Source organism: Sturnus vulgaris, chromosome 1, assembly GCF_052056855.1.
Source record: "Sturnus vulgaris isolate bStuVul1 chromosome 1, bStuVul1.hap1, whole genome shotgun sequence".
Lineage (NCBI taxonomy): Eukaryota > Metazoa > Chordata > Aves > Passeriformes > Sturnidae > Sturnus > Sturnus vulgaris.
In genome coordinates, this window is record NC_142243.1 from 33,373,402 (window position 1) to 33,396,327 (window position 22,926).

Genomic DNA, 22,926 nt, shown 5'->3' on the forward strand with positions numbered 1-22,926 from the left:
GGGATGAGGAGTGTGAAGAGGGAAGCTTCTGCCTTTGGTCTGAGCTTGACGGGGAATGATGAAAAACACATGGGCTATGAAAAAGTCCAGTCCAGCTTTCTGTTTACCGAGCTCCCTAGAAACGTCAACATCTGTCACCAAGTTACCCCTAAAAGGGGCACCCCCTTGCTACGGGACCCCGATGGCAGGTCCCATCCCTCTTCCCCCAGCACGGGCTGGAGCGGAGGGGTGTTGACAGAGGGAAAGGGAGGTTATCCGGGATTTGGTGATGGCTGTATTAATAGACAAAGGACATCAGAAGCGATATCCCCGGCTCAGCGCTGCGGTGCCACTTCAGGCTCGGCCAGTCGGCCCGCAGAGATGGGGTGGGCGCCGGGGCAGCCCTCGGGTGAGCCTGACTTCTGCCGTCCCCGCAGGCGGGTCCCGAGGGAGAGAGACACTGGGAGCTGTGCTGGGTTCGGAGGAGCGCGGCCGCCGCGTACCGCGCCCCCGCCGCCCCGGGCCGGGCGCCGAGCGAAGCGGCCCGGCGGTCACAGCTCCGCTCCCTTGTTATTCCAACCCACACAACGAATTTTCCTCGTATTAGTAATTTCACGAAGATCAAATACAAAGACAGCTGCGATCGATCCCTACAAAACGCGTTAGAGAAGTCTTCAGTCAAAGTAGATATTTCGTTGTTCTTTTTCTCTAATTTATAATAGTCGATAGCATATTGCTATTTTTTTTCCTTTCCTTTCCTTTTCTTGCCTTTCCTTTTCTTTTCTTTTCTTTTTTTTTTTTTTTTTTTTTTTTTTTTTCTTTCCTGGAGGAGAGTTACAACCCCGCATGGGATAGAATTAGAACGTGCATAAGTAAGTACCTTGGCAAAGCCAAGCTTATCGCATGCAAACAAGAACCGCTGCGCAGCGCCGAGACGCCGGGCGGGCATCGAGACAGGCAGCGGGCAAACAGCGGGGCACGGCGCGCTCGTCCCTGGCTCTCGACCTCTCAGACACTATCTACAGCTCTGGCGAGCAAAACACTCCACGAGTCCTTGTATATTCCTAATCCCCCCCCCTCCCGCCGCTGGCTGCACCACATCTGAGACCGATGTGAACACAGAAACGAGAGTTGTGACTGAGATTGGTTTCGTACCTCCCGCTGTCCCCCTTGTATTTGGAGTTACTTGGTTTTTTTTTCTTTTTGCTACTTTTACTTTCTTGAGCAGGAGAAGTTTTGATATACTTTGAGTTTGTGTTTATAAAATGGGCACTCGGAGAACTCATCAACTGGCTACAGGTTTCATCGTAGTCGAGGCTGATCATTCATTATTCGACCACATTTTTGTCAGAATCAGTAATTCCGATTTAACTTTGTGAAATATACACTTTCAAGGAAAACAGATTGGAAAGACAAAATAACGGTACAAGTAATAGTTGAAACATTCTCCGTGTGGAACAAAGGCTTACACTGTGTCACTGCCCTATAAAAAGTAGCACAGAAGCATTCTCCGGATCCATTCCTGTTCGTATTAGTGAAATGTGCAATCCTTTTGAAGTTACATGGCAAACAGGACTCCTTACATGATCAAAATCAACACAGTTTGCTCCCAAATGCATAGGCACAAGAGAAGACTTTTTTTCCCTAGAGCGCCCATTGATTTCATTGGTCTTTCCGAGCTTGAAACAGGAGTAACTGTGACCTATAATATTTTATGACACATAAACCATAAAAGAATAATGTTAACAATGAGAGTCGGCCAAGTAGAGTGCCTGAGGGAGAAAAAGAATGTTTGTCTTGGAAAAGGAGAAAGGCAAAAGGGAAAGAGGGAGGGAGAGAGAGAAATAGTGAGAAAGGCAGGGAGGGAGGGAGGGGAAGAAGGAAGGAAGGAAGGAAGGAAGGAAGGAAGGAAGGAAGGAAGGAAGGAAGGAAGGAAGGAAGGAAGGAAGGAAGGAAGGAAGGAAGGAAGGAAGGAAGGAAGGAAGGAAGGAAGGAAGGAAGGAAGGAAGGAAGGAAGGAAGGAAGGAAGGAAGGAAGGAAGGAAGGAAGGAAGGAAGGAAGGAAGGAAGGAAGGAAGGAAGGAAGGAAGGAAGGAAGGAAGGAAGGAAGGAAGGAAGGAAGGAAGGAAGGAAGGAAGGAAGGAAGGAAGGAAGGAAGGAAGGAAGGAAGGAAGAGAAAAAGAAAGAAAGAAAGAAAGCTTCTCAAAATACATTACATATCTGTTTATTCATAAATTTTTAATTTCATTATTTATGTAATGCTTTTTGTGGTTACCAATTTTCTGTGATCTCATAGAGCTAATTACTAAAGAAAAACAAAAAAAAAGGAGATTTTACTTCTAAGCTGACGCGGAAAGCATTCCTAAACGAGTCTTTCCCCCTTCAAAAAAAAAAAATGACAGCCCCGTGTCCCCGCAGGGTCCAGGGCCCGGTCGTGTCGCAGGCAGGAGCTGCCTCCCCCCGGGCCGTCCCCAGAGTGCGGCGTTGCCGCCCGGGCTCTCCCGCGGGCTCCGGCCTCGCTCGGAGCATCCCCGGGGCCTGGCCGGGAGCTCATCGCCTTCCGTGCCCAGGATCCCCCGACAATTCCTGCGTGGGAGGGGGCAGCGCTCTGGAAAAGCAGTTTGCCGGTAAAAAGCCGCTCGAGTCTATAGCCCAAACGTGAGCTGCCATTAGAAAGTTACTAATAAATCCCTATTAAGCATGCATTTATGCAGTGATTATGTGAACTTTGGCCTTTGCAGAGTCCCAGCAATTAACGGCGACGTCTATCGCGTTTTTGCGCAGATTTCTGCTCTTTTCCCGTGCAGGATGGAGAGGGGAGCATGGCTCCATCAGCTCCTTCAGCTGCCGGGTGCCTCTCCAGCCATCCCTTTCCTCATCACTGCTGAGGAGAAAGCCGCAAATACCCCTCCCTTTGCCCCCGGACCCCCGATTGAAAATGCCGGGTCATTTGCGGGATGTTTTTTTTCCCTCACTCCGGTACCTCTCCGGGGTATACCCGCCTGAGCGTCGGATGCAGCTCGGGGAAGATGCCGAGTTTTTGCTGTCTCTGCAAAACAGCGGAAAGCTGTTAAAATTTAGTAAAAATATGCTGGGCAAAATTGAAGGAAAGTTGCCGCTGCCGAGGAGACAGCGAGTGAGAGAGGGAGAGGGATGACTCTGTAATTGTTGCCTTTATCAAGGCTGTGAGATTAACTACTGGGATTTATTCTAAAGTGACCCATCACCGAATTCATTTCTGCTTGAACTTTCGGTGAACCTGAGATTAAAGAGGGGAGAGCAGCTAAGCAGTTTGTTGTTAGCTGCCTTTTCAACAGCCCTTTCAGACTGAGTAAATATTGATCGGTTTCAATCTGATTGCCCCAGAGGAAAACACCAAAGCATCTCAATAGCCTCCAAAAGTAAACTTTAAAGGTGAACAGCAGAAATGGCCTTAAGTATGATAGGAAGATACTAAACTCTGTTTGACATTTGAATGCGATTTGTGTTGACTGGTTTTGATGAGATGCGGGGGTTTTTCCTTCATTTTTCCCCCTGAGATTCTAGAGAGTTTTTTGTTTGGTTTTTTTTTTAATGTGTAAAAAAAAAAATCCTCAGAACCTGAAGCGTAAATTAGTGTCTTCATTGAAAGCACTTTGTGGACGGTTTTTAGCGAATTTTTTATGGCAGAAACTATAAGCTTTTCATTTCTCTTCGCCGCACCCCTGAACCCAAAGGCTGATGATATCGAAATTGTGTTACCGCTAACAAAATGAGACGGGATCGGGAGGTCTGGAGTGTCTTTGCTTGAAATATATTATGACTGAGGGGGGACATACATACATATGTGTGTGTGTGTGTATATATATATATATGATTTGGGCTTGGAAGGAGATGGAATTCTTTGTCCAAGAATCGCTTATCGCAGATTGACGCACTGACAAGTCTCTTGTCTCTCGTATTTAGGCTGTAATTTATGGCCGCTCTTTCCAACACATTAAGTCAACACCGGTGCAATCGAGTTGTAGATCCGGATTCCAGCAATGTTTAGATCCAGATCTCGATATTGAAATGCCCTCATTGGCATGTAAATGCCACTTTAACACATCCAAGACTCTGGAAGAAGGCCATCTGTTTTGCTTTGTGGCTTTACACTAATAAACAAAAGGTAGAGTATATGGCAGGAGGGGAAATGAAAGAAATAGAGGCATCGGCGGGAGCCTTTGGAGACAGCCCTGCTCCCTTGCAGATAGCTCGGCTCTTGATATGGCCGCCGCGCCTTGCAAATCAGGGTTTGTCTCTTTTGACACCGAAGTGAGGAAAATTTCGTTGACTCTCTACGGATCCCGCAAAGCAAAGCCTGCATGGGCAGACCAGCCTCAGGAGAAGCCCGCTGGCACTTCCCGCAGCTGGGCCGGGTGAAGGAGATGTTAGGCGTGTTTGCGTTGTAATTCAAGAGGCATCAATGACTTAGACATCCCCGTCCAGCTGAGCATGCCTCTGCTCTGTCCTGCCACCCAAGTTCTCCCCACAGAAGCTCCTCTCTCGTCCCTACCTGTTCGCTTGTTTTCTTGGAATAGTTATTATATTTACCTGTAAGAGTTTTCTCTCCTCCACACGCAGGGGAGGGGGGTGGAGGGGTACCGAGAAAGAGGGGAAGGGACGGTGCAACGGGCTGGGGTTAACGCCAAAAACATACGGGAGTTATTCCCACTTTGGCACCCCGTCAAGCGCTGAGGATAGCAGCTTGGGGTGGGAGAGAGAAGCCGGACAAGCTTAGGGCCCAGGCTAATTAAATGTGCAGTCCTTGGAGAGGGGCCTGCAGTGTGAGGAAAGACTGGCTGAAGTGAGTTTCTGCTTTTGAAGGGTGCTCTGTTTATTTAAGTGTCAGCATCTATCCCGAGGTGAAAAGGTTAGCACTTGACCCAGGAAGTTCTCCTGTTTGTGCTTCAGAATTAGATTGGGATCATAAATTCCTCTCAGTAACAGAGAATGAAGAGAAGGGCCTTATATTGTCTAAAAAAATATTTGAGAATAGGAGAGGAAGAACTTTTGTGTAGTAAGTCAGATTGGGCAGCCAGAGCTGTGACTCTGACAAAATAACATAGGAGGAGTAAGGCTGTGATACTCTTACTCCCTTTCCCTCTCGGAAAGACCCCACTAGAAGAAAATAAGGGAAACAAAACTGCTGAGGCCAGCCAGTGACTCAGCTCTGACGTCACGCAGAGGTAGGCAGACGAGGGCTACCTGAAAGTGGAATATATTTATTACAGACATTATAAGGACCCGTAAATCCTGCCCTGGATTCTACCACTGGTGGAATCACAGAGCCTTTCATGATTGTACAGAAAAATCAGGAGGACATTTTGCTCACACACGACAACTGATAGAACTCAGTGTACCCGCAGTACAGCAAAGCACGGTGCGTCATGCAAAGGTCTGGACACCAACCACAGAAATTATACATTCATTTGGCCATTTGTCACATTCACGAGTGGTTTGAAATGACAACGAGTCTAAAGGAAGGTTAATATGAAAATAGGAAGAGGCGAGGTCTTTTGGATGGTTGCACCCTTCAGCAGAGCACAATCCAACACAGCTTTTGGGGCATGGGGAAAAGGAGAGGGAGCAAGCACACCGGGTAAGGTTTAAAAAACCTAGTGCAATTGAAGCCTTGTTTGTCACATTTAAAGAAATAGCGCTACTTTTTTGAGGTATCTGCTTGAGCTTAAGACGTTTACATAATACAGTCGTCTACTTTACCAATATAAAAATGGATCCAGTTTGGCGAATGCACTCACCCTGCTTAACCTGATAATCGAAACATCATTCTAGAAAAATCTGTAAAAAGATAAATCTCTCGGACAAAGTATTTACAAGCAACAAACTCATTGACACGAACAAAGAATACATTAAATTAAGGGGATGAAAGTCCTATGAGTCGTGTAAACACTTGCAATAGTGCATCTCTTTGTGAGGTTATGTACCCTAAATAACCTGTCTTTCACTCAGGGAAACTCGGTGGAGCGTCCTTGCAGTAGAGGAGGGAGACCCTTACGCGTATGCCAACACAGCTCCTCCAGCAGAAAAGGAAGGAGGGGCCGGGAAGAAAATCCCCTGGCACCAAGGCGCCGGGACCCGCCGGGTGCGGAGTCGGCACCCCCGGGGCCGGACGGCGGCGGGGGCAGCGGGGCAGGGAGCGGCAGCTCGTCGGGACCTCTCGGGGATACCGACCGACCGAAGGACCGACAAAACGGCGGTGAACGGACGCGTGCCCGCTGGCGGGGGCGTCGCGCCGGGCGGCCGTCGGGGCGCGGCCGGTCTCAGTTGGAGGCAGCGAGCGTGTCCGAGGCGGAGGAGGCGGGTGAGGCGCTGCAGGGAGAGGAGCAGGACTTCTCCGACGAGTCCTCCGCCTTCTCCTCGCAACCCGTGGGGGTGGCGGGGGAGATGGGCAGCAGCCCCTCTTTCTCCCGTTTCTTTTGCTTCATCCGCCGGTTCTGGAACCAGATCTTCACCTGCGTCTCGTTGAGCTGGAGGGAGGCGGCGATCTCCACCCGCCTAGCCCTGGTCAGGTATTTGTTGAAATGAAATTCCTTCTCCAGCTCGGTGAGCTGCTTGGTAGTGAAGTTAGTTCTGACGGTGTTGGGCTGCCCCACGAAGCCGTATTCGCCAGCCTTGCCTGCGAAGGGATATGCAGCGGTAAGTAAGAGAGCGCAAATGATTTATAGGCGATGTAATCAATATGTCCACACCGGCTAAGCGATAGGGAGCAAGAACTTCCTAGGATAAGAGGGAAACCCCGGCAGGGTGAGTGATGGAGTGCGAGGTGCTAAACCGGAGTCAGCCTCTAGTGTCAGAGCAAACTTGATAAGTGGTTTATGAATTACCAGAAATATGACCACGGGAGAGGAGGAGAAGGGGGAGTCAGGAATAAGCGAAGAATAAGCGGCGCTGGCTTTCAGCTCCGCGGGCAGACAGCCGCGACTGCTCCCAGAGGTGCGGGCCGCCCTACCTGCCCAGCGTCCCGAGGGATACCGCACCTCTTTCCCTGCACCCGCGGCGGAGAGAAAGAGGAGCGGCCCCCGCCCCGACCCTCCCGCCGGCCACTGACCTGTTTTGGGTGGGTTTCTTTTCACTTTCATCCAGTCGAAGGTTTGCGCCGGCGGCGAGGTCTCGGTGGAGGGGGAGCGGGCGTTTTCCCGGTGGCCAGCGTGGAGGGGAGACAGGGCATGGTTGTAGGTGCCCAGGGGCAGGCTCTGCTGCTCCTGCCCGTAAGGGGGAGGCACGTACTGAGCGGGGGCCCCCGCGTAGCCCTGGTGTGGGAGCGGATGCTGCGCAGCGGCCGAGGAGGAGATGCTCCCCGAGTACACGGCGGGGGCACAGGGAGGGAAGCCGCCGCCCAGCTCCGCGTCCTGCCCCAGGGGGTAGGGGCTGTACGCCGGTCCGAAGCCCTGCGCGCTGTAAGTCGGGCCGCAGCCGGGGTGCGCGTAGGACACCCCCAGCCCGCCGTGGTGCTGGTAGGCGGCGGGCTGGGCCGGGCTGTGGTGATGGTGGCGGTGGGGGCTGATGGGCACCCCGCGGCCCGCCAGGAAGCGGTCCTCTCCGCTGCAGCTGCCGGCGCTGACGGCGCAGGGCTGGAAAGTTGTAATCCCGTGGTCGGGGTGGTAGGCGCGGGCGGCGCAGCCCCCCGCCTCGCCGCCGAGGACGGGGTACTCGAGGAAGGAGCTCATCCTCGCCGCGTCCCTCTGTCACGCCGCCACCGAGTCTTCAGCGTCCGGCGGGGCCGCGCCAACTTTCCCACTTCCTCCATGGGGCCGGCAGGAAAATGACACGAAGGCGCCGGCAGCGGGCAGGCACGTGGGGGGCGGCAGCCAATGGCTGCGGCGCCCGCGGGGCTTCCCCGGCTCCTGTCGCTGATACAGCGCCGCGTCGGGGGCATTTAAACGCCGAGCGCTCCGACCCGCGGCACCGCGGGGCAGGGAGGCGGTGGCCGTGGCCCCCCAGGGGGTGGGGGGCGGGCCGGGCCGGGCTGTACACACTCACACACACACATACCCCCGCCGCGGCAGCCCCCTGGGTCTCGTCCGCCAGCTGAGCGAGGAAGGCAGGAGAGACCCGGAGGCTGCGCCCGGCCCGCGGAGCCCACCGGCCGTCCTCTCCAGGGTGAGTGCTGCTGCCAGGGTGCCCTAGCATCACCCTGCTGTCGGCGCTGTCAAGCTTGCACGGGGCACCTCTGCTGCCCGCCAACCCCCGGCCCGGGCAGCTTCGAGGGGGATGGCGAGGGGAGGCGATTGGATCCACGACACGGGCGGAGGGATGGGGCGGAGGGAGGCAGAGACGGTGCTGAGACTATCAGCCCTTGGAACGGGAGTGAGAATGGGACCGTGGATGCGGTTGGGGACTTCTACGGGGATGGGAACTGAGACAGGGACAGGAATGAAGGTAAGGATAAGGTAGACAACAGGCGTGGGACCGAGGATACGGATGTGGATGGGATGCGGGTGAAGATGGAGACCGTAATAGTGCCGGTGCCGAGGGATGTCGCTGGTCCTGCCCCGCCGCAGTCCCAACGCGACGCTACGCCAAGAGTTAAAGGGGCTTGTCCAGCCGCATCACCAGGCGGCCGCGGACATTAGCATGGAAATGAGGTGCTTTTGGGACTGACGACCATTGTGCTCTCCCAGGCTCACCGGCCACCCTCTGGCCCTCATCCCTGCTCCCCCCGCACCTCCGCCGGCCTCATCCTCGCCAGCCTACGGTTGGGGTAGGGAAGGAGGAGCCGGGGACAGGAGGACGAATGATTGGACGGGGGCCCGGGGGCTCCGCAGCCCATCTGCTGTGCTCCCGCAGCGCCGCTGCCGCCCTTCCGCCCTGGGACAGGGTGGGGGGACGGCTGTCCGGGGTGCCGCGGGTCGCAGCCCGAGGAGGCGACCCGGGACAGGGGCAAAAGAGCTGCAGGAGGCGCAGGGCCCGCCGCCCCGGCCCCTTTGTCCCTGCGCTCCGCCACCCGGGTCGGCGGTGGGGAGGGGTGGCAGATGGCCAGTGGCAGAGGCGGCCCTAGGACCCTTGGGAACCGCACTGAGCATCGACTCCAACCTACCCCTCCCCAACACCGTGGGGCGGTGGGTCAAAAGATGGGTACGTGGCCGGAGAAGCAGGGATAGCGATGAGATGTGGGTTACGACCTCATATTCGGTTTACGTATGCGGAAAGGGAAAAGGGAGGTAAAGGCCGGGCATCTGTCTGTCCCAGCGCACTCAGCGGTCTGCAGGCAGAAAGGACGGCACCAAAAGTCTTCAGAATAAGTTCTGCAAAACGTCAGCCTCGGAGGAAGATGGATGGAAAGTCTTGTCGCCTGACACCAGCCCCCAGGAGGGGCTACCCCCTCTATTTCTTCAGGTGCTGACTCTTAAGTCCGTCTGTTCTCACGCTCGATTCTTGCTTGTTTTGAAATCCAAAAGGCTCTTCCACCCCGCCACCACTCCCCGCTCACGAATACACACCCACATACACACCCTCAAGCTCCTCCCACCCACATGAACTACAACACTCTCTCCTAGGTGCAAAGCTCTCCTACTGCTCTTAGGTCAGCCCTTATCCCACGGCATCTGCACGGCCTCTCTACGGTCAGCCGGTAGGGCTGAAAACCGAAGGACGCCTCTCTCCACCACGCGTCTATCCCGGTGCCCTCCGTACGTCTATTTGTTCTGATTTACTGCAGAGTCAGGAATCGTTAAGGGCCCTCTGGAAAGGTTCAGTTTCTTAAACTGCAGGGGGGCGGAGTGAAGGACAAGAGCAACAACACTCCAGAGGCATTTATGGTATTATACTGCGCCAATTTTGGCTACGGTTACAGCTGTAAACACATTTATTTCATTCTTGTAAACCAGTTGTGTTAAATACTGCATAAAGCAGAGGGAAAAAAAGACAGCTATTAGAACTGCTTACTAATAAAAGGGCTGACATCTCAGTGCTTTTTACTTCAGCCAAGAAAGAAAAAATATTTTACTACAAGTAGATCCCTTTTACCCATAAATTCCGATTAATCACTTTTCTTGCAGTCTCCAGCATCCTGAAATCCGTTTTTCTCTGCCTTTTATGGGCCATTGTCTCTTGTTGCATTGTCTCTCTGGCTTGGCTTTCGGGTTTTGCTGCCCGCACTAAGCATGGGGGCACCATCATGAGAAGGGTCGGAGGAGAGGAGAACACACACTACACCCTCCCTCCTCCGCGGACAGGCGAGGGGGAGCTACTGCCCCTTCTCCCTGCCCTCAGGCCATCCCAGCCCCTCTGCGTCTCTCCGCGGCTTCGCTCCGCGTTTCCTGCCACGGAACTGAGGCTGAGGGGGCGATCCCCGCTCTTTAGGCTTTTCCGTGGGAGTGTGCTCCCGCTGTGGCCCCAGAGTTCACCCGGAGCCTTGGAGGCGGCTCCCTTTTGCTGGATTCCCCCATTTATTTAAATTGAGTTTGCGAGAAGTTAAAACCTCGTAGCATATTTTCCATTTCCTTTCTCTTTTTTTTTTTCTTTTGTTTTATGTTTCTGTTTTTTGTTTGGGTTTTTTGAGGGTTTTGTTTTATTGTTTGGGGTTTTTTTTTTAGTTCGTTTTGCTTTGGTATTCTTTAAGCGTTGTCAGCATCCGGAAATCTGGGCACAAAAGAAACCCCAACCCTTACATGCACGTTGCGGTCCAATTTAACCCAGTGGCAGAGGAGTGAAAATGCTGGTAAGGCTGCTCGCTTTCCGCAGGGACGTGGCTGGAGCAGAGGGAAGGAGGAGAACCAAGGCCGAGGTTTCACCGCGCCCGCAGCTCAGCCAAGCTGTTGTTTTAAAAGAGCAATAAAAGTGAATTATGACTAAACGCCTTCTCACTTAATGGTTTTAGACGGGGATCCCCAGCCCCGGCAAATACGTAAGAGGATTTTTATTTGTGAATGTGTTCCTGCAATTGATCTCTTTGATGACATTCTCATTCATAGAAAGAGTTTGATTTATGACTTTCGGAAGAATTGCGTTCAGCCCTTCTAGCTGTAACCCACGCATCCCAGCTCCACAACGTGTTACAGGGCTGGGAGACAAGACAGCTCGCATGGACGGACAGCAGAGCCCCGTTCACAAACCCCCACCCAAGCCCCACTCGCACCCACACGCACGCAAGGAGCCGCGAACGCTCCCGCCCGGGATCCCCGAGCCCCGGAGCGGCACAGCCCCGCTGGCATCTGTTGCTCGGTTTTAGCCCGAAGGACGGGGCTCACCCTCCGCTTTGGGGTTCGGCAACGCCCGGTGGCAGGAAATTTGGTGGAGATTTCTGAAAGCTCGTCTTTGCCTCCTTCAGCAGAAGAGCGAGGAGCCCGAGGAAATCGTAACTTTAAAGTCAGAGTTTACCCTTTTCGTTATTAGTCTTTCACCTCTCAAGAAGGCTTACACAGAAAAATATCTTCGGGTCTGCCCCCGCACCGCCCCCGAGAAGGATGGAGTGGAGAGGCCGGTTCCTCCCTAAATACTTTTTCCTTCCCCCTGCGTTTCTGCCACCCTTTTGATTTCACAGGCACTAACTTCTCCATTTCCTCTCCTCCTAGGGCTGATTTCTTGGATTACTCAGCACGTGAGAAGTAACCAACCACATTCTTTGTGAGCTCTGATATTTTAAAAGATACGTTTTATGAAATATCTTGCTGGCTGCTAAGCACTACTTTCTAGAAAAACAGGATTATTTAAAATAAAGGGTTTTTTTAAAATGCCCCTTTCGTTCATGTAACAGGATGGTTTCTGCAGGGGATGCTTATTCTAACTGAGTCTCTCTTACGTCCTGCCTGTAACAAAGTCCTCGTTCATGCTTTTGTTACAGCTCAGGATTTTCAAGCTTTGTATCCTCACAGATATAAGACACCAGATTTATATATTAAAAGGAACAAATCTCCAACAAACCTGGTTTTAATTTCTTTAGTTTGATTTTCCTTCCCTTGTGAGAATCCTTATAATAAAGAAAATGAACGATTTTTTCCTCCCTAATGAATGTCCTAAATTGCCAAAAGGGAAGAGCTCGTTGTCAGAACCCTGGATTTTGATTATTAGTAAATTAATAGTGGAAGGGATGGGGAGAGATACCCGTCATGTTATCCATCTTGAAAGCAAAGAGGAAGAGTGGAGAAAGAGAAAGAAAAAAGAGAAAGCTCCTTGTAGCAAACAAGAATTTATTCTACCAAAAATACTTATGACAACGCATCCTAATGCAATACAAAAATAAAAAGAAAGTGAAGATACATTCCTATATGATCACTTTCTTACAGACCTCATATATTGCTTTCATAGAAGGACCTAGAATGTGCCTAGGTTAAAATTGAACACAACTAAAACTTCATAAAAAACGGCAAAATGGCATATCAGAGGGAAGTAACAAACAGAAAATACTGAAGAGGGAAAGGGAGGGGAAAATAAAATTAATTCACTGGGAAAAATAAGAATGAGGAGGAGAAAGCAGGACCCTTGGAAAGAACGTCTTTAATTTCTTAGTAATTCAGATGCTGCAAGTCAATTGTGGTGAGTGTGTCTGTAAAAAAGTCAAAACTGTCAGCAGAGATATCTACGGGACTGTCCAGAGATCCTGGCAAACTGGGGGAAACTGCATCTGAAAGCTGTAGGCAGGAATCTGTGGAGAAAACGTTAAAGTCCTGTAAAGAAGGGACATCTAGGGCCTCAGGACTGTCATTGTTCAGGCCAGCTGCACAGTTCTGGGCCATTGTTGAGAGGCAGTTTTGAACAGTGGGTGACTGATGTTGAAAATGTTTCAGATTTTTCTCATTGCTCGTTAAAGGCGAAACGGGGAAAGTTTGGGATTCGCCATTGTGCGCATTCTGCGCCTGCTGCTGGGAGAGGGCATTCTGCTGGAAAGCGTAGCCTTCCCGCTCCAGGAGAGCGCCGGAGACGTTGCTGAGGGCTTGCTCGAAGAGGGATTTCTCCTCCTCCTCCTCTTCTTCCTCGTCCACCACTTTTTCGGGGTCCTCTAGGTTCTTAAATTTCCCCTCGCTGTTTTGATTCTCCTTGCACTGGGTCTGTCTCTTGTGCTTCATCCTCCTGTTCTGGAACCAGACTTTGACTTGTCTCTCAGTCAGATCCAGCAAGGCTGCAATCTCAACCCTCCTTGGTCTACAGAGATACTTGTTGAAATGAAATTCTTTCTCTAGCTCCAAAAGCTGGGTGTTGGTGTAAGCCGTCCTCAGGCGCCTAGATCCACCGCTACCGCTATCGGGGATTTCAAGGGGGTCTGTTAAAAAAGAAAGAAAAAAAAAAAAAAAGAAAAACACCACCACCACACGCACCCCAAAGCATCACCGCCAGAACAGCGAAAGCAAAGACACACGGACACACATACAAAACAGATAAATGCTCGGATTGAATTTCAGCACCCCAGCACATCGCATCCCGGGGGGGGTGGGGGGGAGTGCTCTCTCTGCATGTATGTGTCTATATCTATATGTCTATATAGCATAAAATAGCAACTGCAACAAAATGGCCGCCTTTGGATGCAGTAAACCCATTGTGTTGCACTGCTGAGAGCCCGGTGTTGCGTGCCCCTCGGCCACCTCCGCCAAATCGCTGCCTCCAGCTCCCCAACCTCCCCACACCAGAGCAAACTTTATATTAGCCATACCGCAATTTATAATTAATGCATCAGCTGCTTAGCTGAGCGGGAGCAATCTATCACTCTTCATTACTGTCAAATATCCTAACTCTAGGACGGCGAGACAAGAGAGGTCAGCTCCAACTCAAATAAATCATCCCGCATTAGGCAAGTTTGGGGAAAGTTTGGGTTTCCATCGAGCCCCGCCAGCTCCGTCCTTCCCGCCCGCCCGCCCTCTGCCTCGTCCCCCCGAGAAGCCGGGGGGATGCGGGGACCCAAAATAGCGGCCCGGAGGGGCTGGCGGCACGTCTTTGGACTGACCTTTGTGGCTGAGGCAGGCAGGTCCAGCGGCTGAGGCGGAGGCCGAGGCGGGCGGCAGCGCAGATCGCTTGGACGCCTTTTTCTCTTTCATCCAGGGGTACTCCGGGGGCGGCGGGGCTCCGGCGGGGCCCGGGCTGCCGCTGCGGCCGCGGGGGCTCGCCTTGGGGCGACCGCCGCCGCTGTGGCGAGGGTGGCTGCCGGGGTTCAGGCTGGGGATGGTCTGCTCGAAAGGAGGAGGAATCAGTGTCGAGTGTGAAAGCGTCGAGTTCTTGATTGATGAACTTTGAAATGTATCACCGACAGGGGGAAAAGATGTCAGGCACTCAGCAAGCGATGGCTGGCTATTGATAAAACCGATCTCTCGCTCAAATGCGAAATTCATGGCCTTCAACTGGCAGCCCCCGCGGAGAAAAAGTTCCCTCGGATTCAGGGGCCTCGGGGGGAGGGGAAGGCCCAGGAAAAAGGAGAGAGAGGAGAAAAAAATATAGCATAGAAGATCGCTGGTGGGGTGTTTTTTTTCTAATTCACTGATTACAGCCGTATGGGGACCGTGCTACTATTAAACTATTGAATTCATGGAGACAAGGTTGAAATTGGACCGAATTGGCTGTCACATGATTGCCTCTGCCCAATGACAATTTGGGCTTTAATCAAAAGAAGCCACTGTCTGTTTGATTGATCCAAAAAAGTCGGGAAGGAACGCCTCATTGGGGGCCAGAAAGGCTTTATTTACACTTTTTTTTAAAGGGGGAAATGATATCTCGAGTATCTATCCCCTTGGCGTCCTAATCTGAAATGATCGGGGGTGGGGAGGAGGGTGCGTGTGCGTGGATATGCTTGTGAGAGAGGCTGCGAGTGTGTGTGTGTATGTGTGTGTGTGTGTGTGTGTGTGTGTGCGTGTGTGTGGCTGCTTGTCCTGCAGCCTGCTGCCTTCCTCGCATCCACCCGCACACTCTTCTCTCATTGTTTGGGACTGTCAGGAAAACGCTTTGCACCTCACAAATCATTTAAGCACCTCAATCTGACGCCTTGAGTCATTAACAAAGTAATCCATTAATCTTCAAAGTTTTGACACCGTCAGGCCCCCGCATAAGAAGTTGCACCCAGGCAGGAGTCTGAAGCAGAGGGTCTTGATTTTTTCCTAGGAATAGCACTTCCTCCAAAACTAGTTTCTCCTTCCCGACCCAGCCTCAATGGGCTCCTTTGCTCCTTTGTATTTTTGTTTATTTGTTTGTTTGGCTTTGTGTTCTTGTTTGATATTTTTTTCTTTCTTTCTTTTTTTTTTCTCTTTTTTCCTCTCTTCCTCTATTTGTTTTTTTTTTTTTTTTAATTTTACTCTTCTTTTTTGGTGGCTATCGGGTGTACACTACGGAGAACAATCGGTCGTCGGTTCTGAGCCATTGTTTATCAGGATCTTCCTCAGCAACCTTGCTTCGAGGGGAAGAGTCACATAGGCAGCAGCCCTGGCGCTTCATGACTTCCCTCTCCAGTTGGCTTCCTGGGATTGGACCGTAACACATAACCCTAGGAGAACCTCTCTGGGCGAGCCAAATCCGGAGGCTGCAAAAGCGTCTGGCTGTTGCCTCTTAAAAAAAGTATATATCCCGTGCCTTAGCTTGCAAACGATACTCCCGTCTGCTGGCATAATGTGCTTAATAACCGTAGTAGGCTGGGTCTGGTGAGTATTTTCGATTACCAGGAAATATATGGGCTGGTAGCGGGTTCGTTTTGAAGGGGCCAGACAGAGCGAAAATTCTGCGGGGTTCTGACTTGAAAGACGGCATTCGCCTCCGATGCTTGGCTCTTGCCGCCGCCGCCTCCAGTCACCCCTGCCAGGTCGAGGCAAGTCCCGAATTTGGATGCTTTTGGCATAATTTTCCAACCATACTGAGGCGACAGGGAGAGTGATGACAATAATGGCCACAATCACCAAGCCGATGAATCCTATGGTCACAGCCGCCCTAGACAGCCCGGACGGGGCTTGCTTGCCCGCGGAGCCCGGGGTGCACGGCAGGGTGGGGTGCGCCGGGGGCCGGGGGAAGGCGCTTCCGAGCCGCTCTCCGCGTCCTCCAGGAGCCAGAAATCATCGCCAGCGCATGAGGTGCCGTCTCACTTTATTTTCAGAGTTGCCAAGCAGGGGTCGGCAACCGTCTTCGTAATTATATATATGTATTTTTTTAATATATATTTTTAAAAATAAATAAATATATAAAAAGGATGGGGGCCGAAAAATAGAAAACAAGACCCCAAGCACTCGGTGGATCAGTCTGCGTCCAGTGTGCACGAAGTGCATTTTAAAAATCGGTTTTAAGTTAATGCACCCACAAGATATAGCATATCTGCGAAGGCATTGGAGAGAGGGGGAGGGGAGGGGCCGAGAGGCTTTAAATGGGCTTTTTGGTGGTTGCTTGTTTAAATAAAATATAGAACGAGACTTGTCATTTAATCCCTCAAAAGAGATGCCTTACAAATATCGATGCTGTTGGAAAATGCAAGGGGTTTAATTTTCTTGCTTTTAGTCCAAACAAAGCTCTGGTGGTGTCTGCCCGCGATCAATCTTGGCCGCCAAAAGGTTTGACAGCTACTGGCCCTTAAGAACACATTTAAAGCTTCTTGCTCTTTCCAAGATCAAATGTGGCCGTGAAAAGAGGCAGAGCAAGAAACGCAAGTAAACAAGGAAAAAAGCTGCTTTTAAAATATGCTGGCAGAGGACTGGTCTGCTTGTGGGAAAAGTCCAGTTTTATTTTGCTTCTTGGTGCCTACGTTTTCTTTTCTTTTCTCTAATTTCTTTTTTTTCCCTCTCTGGAAAATATTTGGATTAAGAGCAGGATGACAAATAATAAAGAGAGAGGTTTGGACTTTAACCAGTCTTTGTGAGTAAAACCTGTGTGGGTGTCTCCATTCTGCACATTTGTTTCTTGTGGTCAGTCTAATACAAAAACCACCTGGAACAAAACCTTTGCAGAGAGGACCAGAAATTCTTGGGAAAATCAATTACTGCTGCCTCCAGGGGGATCTTTTAATCGGACGAATCTTAAATGCAAAATTACAAATTCTTATTTGCAACCTACAGGCTCTGAAGAGAGGATCGAATACGGTTTATGGAAAGAAAGGGAAAAAAATCGCCTGTATTTTTCTTTCTTCGGGGTGGGAGGGGAGTGAAACGCCAACTTCCTTCTATTTGAACGTTTTCCTAAATGTAATTCGTGGTGCTAAAGGAACCACTCAGTAAGTATCGTGACTGTACCGTTACCTTTTGTTGTACCTAACCTAACTGATCCGAGAGCTGGGGGAGGGAGGGGGGGGCGGCTTGAATTTTATACGGGCGCTCCTTTGAAACGAGCATTGTCTTGCAATATTGTAGAAATGCTTCCTTCGCCTGCAAAAGTAATTATCAGTCGCTGGTCTGTATTGGGTAATAATCAGGTTTCGGTGAAAAATATTAGCCTACATAGCCTTTCCTTCCACTGTTACATGTCTATATATACAATAAACAACACGGTATAAATCTATTTGCTATCCTTTTCTTTGACTGGGCATGCTTTATCTAGTTATGCAGAAAAGCTCTATATAGATTCACGGTTGCATGACAATGTTTCGGCATCAGGCAAGGATGGTTCTGGGAACAAGGTAAAGCCCAAAGATTAATAATATTTCAGCATGAGACCAAAATGGCGACATTTTTTTCCTGTGCTCTAAAAGATACAGATGGTGAACAGCGTGCGTTATTATCTACACAGCATAGGAATATGTCTTTATAAACGTGCAGGGGTATATTTTACCTAGTCTATTAAGGTCCGTTTTGATTTATCTTTCAAGTTTCAATCTAAAAATTACGGACATTTCGCCTGAAAGAAAGAAAAATCGGATTTAAGCACAAGCTTGCGGGTTTTTCCATTCTGCCTTGAGCCGATCCGGACTGGGGATCCCTATGGGTGCCCGTTTGGGGCCGGGACCGTCGCCCTTCTACACAACAGTGTCCCCCCCCGTTCTGACACAAACACACACCCGCACACACATCCACACCCCCCCGCGGGAAGAAATGGAGCCAAGGCTCCCCTCCCCCACACCTTCAGGATCTTCAGGCTGCCGTGGGAGGAAAGGCGGCTCAGTAAGAATGAAATCAGCCCCAGTAAATTTTTTTTTTTTTAAATCGTTCGGGGGGCGCGGGGGGGGGGCTGCAAAAATAAGGAAAGGAAAAGGTAAAATCCACTTCAAAAAAAGAAAAGGGGAAAACGGCGGGGGCAGCGAGTGGAAGGAGCAGCAGTGCGCGCATCCAGCCCCCAGCGCATTCTCGGTTCGGCCAGACCGTGCTCCCCGGTGCTGGCGGGGCTCCGCAGCCTCCGCCGCCCGGCTCAGGGCGCCAGCCCGGCGATCAGGAGGCCCCTCCGCACCCACGCGGGGCTTTATCCTGAGCTCCCGTGCCTGTGCTTCCCGCACACGCTTGTCCACCCACACCCCCGGCTCTGCTCCGCGGCCGATGCCCACCGCAGCCCGCGGGGAGGGGGCGATCCGCGCCCGCCGGGCACCGCGCAGCGAGCGCGGGAGGAGGCGGCGGCCGCGGGCCCTGAAACCCTGCCGGAAGAAAGGGAAAAAAAAAAAAAAAAGGGTGTGGGGGGGGAAAGAAAAATCTCTCTCCCTGCCTGCGAAATGCTGAAAAGGCATCGCGGGGCCCTTCGGGTGAGCAGAGCCTCGTGTAAGTTTACAGGCGAGTTTCCTAGCTCCCCACGTCATGAAGGGCTCTCCATTCCCCTGCGCTGCGAAGAACATGTTCTTAACTCTTTATTATTCAGAATAAAAACTTTATTTTTTTTTTCCAGAACGTGAGCAGCAAGGAATGTATAACTTTCAAAACAAATCTAGCCTTTTCAACTTCACACACTTTTTGCCTAGCTGGATGTTACAAGCATAAAGTATTCAAACGGCGATCTTTTTTCCCAGATTTTATTGCATCGTCATCATCATTATTATCACTATTTTTAATAAAAGGAGTTAATAGTTTCCTTTCAAATGGTATTTCTAACACGTGCCGATATGCCATCTAATATATGGCCTCCTGAATATTCAGGGTACAGATTTTTTATATATATATAAATATGAACAAATGGGGATAAATAAAATTTTAAACACTTAGATTATTCAATGTTTGCGAAAAAAAAATATAAATAAATCTGAATGTTCACCAGCATACACACATTGAAAGACTTACACGTATCAATAATTGTCCAGGAAGTCCCTGTCCAAGCGCTTTTGATGTCTTTCTTGCTATTTAAAAGAAGTGCAATAAAAAAAATTGCTTCCCCGCGGGATCAATCATGTACGAACAAATTCACATTTAAGAATTCCTTTTATAGAAAATTTGTTCATATACCCTGTTTTGATAAAAGTGTAGAAGGTAAAGTATAAAGCCTCTGCATACTCCCAAAGTGAGACACAAGGCTACAGTTCAAGAAGATAAATATCCACTAGTGAAACTATAGAGCAATTCAAGCAACAAATATTGCTACGTCACATAAACTAGAAAACGCTTTTACGAAAGGAAACAAAACAAACCAAAACGAACAAAAGAAACGAGAAGGGTAGGGGAGGGCACATGTTGGGGGGAGGAGAGAGAAGGGAAGGGATGAGTACTTTCCAAAACTTGGGGGCTTGATGTTCCTCTTAGTGACTCCTGTCTCTTACAGATGAGTGAGTTTGGGCGCTTCCTGAATTCTTCCCTGAGAAGGATGGTGAGCGGTAAGGTCTGTGTATGTTGGATGTGGATCACAAGGTCCATGGTGGTGATTGTTGGCCATTGGCCCAGCCCCGCTGTAGTCCATGTTGGCAGAGGGAGGATGAGGGAGATGAGTTAGACCAAAGATGGAAGGCCCAGAATTGGTCATGGTCTCCACGTAGTTGCCCCCTACATAGACGGGGCTTCCCTGTATGTGTGGATTCCCATAACCGTTGCCTTGAAGAGGATGAGTATCATATTCAGGTGTCACAGCTGCTGTCCCCGTGTATCTCTTTTGAGGCGGTGGGCAATTATTAAGAGGAGCAGTATACGATGCAGGGATGCCATAGGTGTTTTGATGAGGCTTGTTAAATGGTGGAGGCGACTGGGGCTCGTAGGGGACACTGTTTACTAAAGAATGCATAGAGTTTAGATATCCCCCAGCAGCTGGAGGGACAGGGCTTCTGCTTGGGGACTGTCCTCCTGAAGAGGTCATCATACCCTTTCCCTTTTGATCCTTTTTGTATTTCATTCTGCGGTTTTGAAACCAGATTTTGATCTGTCTTTCTGTGAGATTGAGCAAATTAGCCATTTCTACCCTTCGTGGCCTGCAAAGGTACCTATTGAAGTGGAACTCCTTTTCCAGTTCTACCAGCTGGGCACTTGTGTAAGCTGTACGGGCTCGCTTAGAGGAGGCTTGCCCTGGAGGGCTTTTATCACCAGCACAACTCTCACCTATGTAAATCACACAAAGAACACAATCAGCATGGCGAACCTACACATGGCAACACGAGAAAATGGCCAACAACACCAGCACCTGGAGAGTTCAGCTCCCAAATGCAAGATGGATGCCCATGCGTGCAATGAGTACTCCCACATGGCATGAGCTCAGTTGTGCCAAGCTCCAAGCCTCAAAAGAGTTCCTTCACCTCATTAGTGCCACTGTATGACTACACTTGCTACCTTTAAGAATGACAGCATGCAATGTATCTTGAGTTTGGTAAAGAGAAGCAAGGAAGGTTCAGGGAAACACAGTGAGGTTTAGAAACTCTGAAAGTGAACCTGTGGCTCTGCTGACTTAGTGGGATCAGGATCTTCAAGAGCTAGCTGATCTCCATTGCTTTAAAGATCTAAAGCCCTCTTCTCTGAAAACCCATATATATATATATATATCTATATATATATATATATACACATCAGTACATCAGCTACAAATGCTTGAAAGTTAGGTATTTACAGTACAAAATTCTAACATATAAATATAGAGCTGTCAGTATAGTGGATTATTTTATCATGTCTAGTATATAGCATGAATATATGGTAGTGATTGGGAATTATAATATATATAAAGAAGAACATACAGTAGCTAGGTTTGCATATAGGCATAGAGATATATTTAGATGTTGCTGCTTTGCTATAAAATAAATACATTATATGGAAGGCTGTAAACAGCAATGCTACCACAGCTTTAAAAAGCAGACTGGCAAAACATTCGCTGAAGTTTTGAACTCTATTTCCAAGGCACATTTAAGAAAAAAAAAAAAAAAAAAAAAAAAAAAAAGAGGAAGAAGTCAGAATAAGCCTGACTTCTGGGCTTTGGAACTAGCACTGGTGTTATCAGTTTGGGTTTCCTTGAGTAATAAAAGCATTGATATACGCTTTCATCCCTCAAATAATATTTTATGGGCTGAAGTTTATAGCACTCCAGAATGATTTTTGTTTACCAGGCTTGTAACTTTGCCAATCGGCTTATTAAAATAGGAAGAGGTTCTGACTGCATGCAGGGCATTGATCCTGCCTGCACATGATTATGAGCTATTTTATTCCCGTTACACTTCAGCAGAGATAGGTCACTGTCTTATTAATCTAACAGCACCATGCCAACAAAGTACTTGGGACAAGCCTCTGGCTTAAGGCCTAGGCTGCTCCACACTGACATGATTTACTGAAGGGGGGATTACCTAAGAAATGTGATCGATGCTGGAGGGCACAAGTGGTTCTGCCACTAGAAAGCAAAGTCAGTTCAGACCCATTCTGCACGGCTGGGAAAGTTTTGCATGGGTGTTTTTTTCACTGAGCTCCCCTCAGTGAATAAGCTGAGTGATGGCAAGCCCTTTCCAAAAGTTTCATGGGGTCAACTCAGAGGGTAAAAAAGCCCCCACCCTCCCCTCCCTGAAGCGAAGATAGGTAAGACAGCCCTCCTCCCCACCGGATGCGTAGTCAGCCCAGGAATACCCAAGGAGAGGGGGAGCATGTTTCATACCTGAACTGGAACTGCTGTTTTTCTGCTTGGTGTTTTGCCGAGACTCTTTCATCCATGGGAATATCTGCTTGGACACGGTGGGTGAGTTAAGAGCTGGGCTCTTGGTGGGGTTGGCCGGGGCAGGGTTGCTGCTGGCATTTTGAGATGGTGAGGTGGAGGACGGAGGTGGAGGTTGTGACTGCTGGGCTGGAGGCGGCTGCGGTGGTGCCTGTGGGTCAGCGAGGCTGGGGGGCTGGAGAGTCTGGCTGGGGAGGGTCCTCATGCAACTCTCACTGATGTCATTGGCCTTGTGGTGGGACACAGAGCTGCCAGGGGACTGGAGGGAGCACGCGGGGCGGTGGTACTCAGTTTCCACAAGTGATGAAGATGGAGGATATTGCTGCTGACTCGCATTATAAGTGAAACCATTTGCTCCTTGGTAGGGGTAGGCACCATAGATTGCAGAGCTGTCGTAGTAGGTCGCTTTTTGCATTTCGTTGTTTCCCAATATTTATTTCGCAAACTGACAGGGTCTTGACACCCTTGGAGAATAACATTGGCACCCCTCTGTCACGTGGCGCTCTTCCTCCAATGGCCTCTCCGGGCAGACCTGGGGTGTGGGGAGAGCAGAGCAGGGTGAAGAAATGGTACAAATCCATCTTACTTTCAATAGCTAAGTGACATGAAAGCCATAAAAGAAAAAGTGGTCAGCAATATTTAGCAGCATGACTTGGCCTCAGGCGTGGAGCATTTCGATATAAAAGCTGCCTGGATTTACTGGCAGCGACAAATATGTGCTTTGCTGCACCGGGATAGAGGCTTTCTAGGTTTGTTTTTTATATTATTATTTCTTTCTTCTTAAGGAACAGAGCAAGTGGGTTGATCGTTTATCACCAAGAGACTGTTTTAATACCGGTCTCTGAGATAAGGGTGATCGAGGAATCGGTAATACAAAGGGGCTGGGCTATTACTACAGTCCAGCTCTAAGATCAAACCCTCTCCTTTAACCAGCGTCGTTTTATTTTTAGCCTTTCTCTCCTAGTTACGGCTCTTCATACAACTTCAAAGAAATATA

The 22,926-nt window shown here is 49.8% G+C and overlaps 3 protein-coding genes across 5 annotated transcripts; all 3 read right to left on the minus strand.

Moving 5' to 3' along the window:
* Positions 1-6,280: 6,280 nt before the first annotated feature.
* Positions 6,281-7,687, minus strand: HOXA1 (homeobox A1). The gene is made up of 2 exons (XM_014893535.1): positions 7,069-7,687; positions 6,281-6,636 (listed from the first exon to the last, which is right to left on the minus strand). Exons 1-2 carry the CDS (start codon positions 7,685-7,687, stop codon positions 6,281-6,283), a joined length of 975 nt encoding a protein of 324 aa, XP_014749021.1.
* A 4,447-nt stretch (positions 7,688-12,134) lies between these two features.
* HOXA2 (homeobox A2) lies at positions 12,135-14,293 on the minus strand. 3 transcript variants are annotated; one of them, XM_014894220.2, is made up of 2 exons: positions 13,897-14,293; positions 12,135-13,218 (listed from the first exon to the last, which is right to left on the minus strand). In XM_014894220.2, the coding sequence occupies exons 1-2, from the start codon at positions 14,276-14,278 to the stop codon at positions 12,464-12,466; spliced, it is 1,137 nt and encodes a 378-aa protein (XP_014749706.1). In that variant the 5' UTR covers positions 14,279-14,293; the 3' UTR covers positions 12,135-12,463. The 3 variants fall into 3 exon arrangements, with proteins under 3 accessions (XP_014749706.1, XP_014749702.1, XP_088011655.1); XM_014894216.2 differs by having other exon boundaries at positions 13,912-14,278; XM_088155529.1 differs by having other exon boundaries at positions 13,861-14,278.
* A 4,436-nt stretch (positions 14,294-18,729) lies between these two features.
* HOXA3 (homeobox A3) lies at positions 18,730-22,591 on the minus strand. The gene is made up of 2 exons (XM_014894151.2): positions 21,873-22,591; positions 18,730-20,344 (listed from the first exon to the last, which is right to left on the minus strand). The coding sequence occupies exons 1-2, from the start codon at positions 22,342-22,344 to the stop codon at positions 19,575-19,577; spliced, it is 1,242 nt and encodes a 413-aa protein (XP_014749637.1). The 5' UTR covers positions 22,345-22,591; the 3' UTR covers positions 18,730-19,574.
* Between the last annotated feature and the right edge of the window lie 335 nt (positions 22,592-22,926).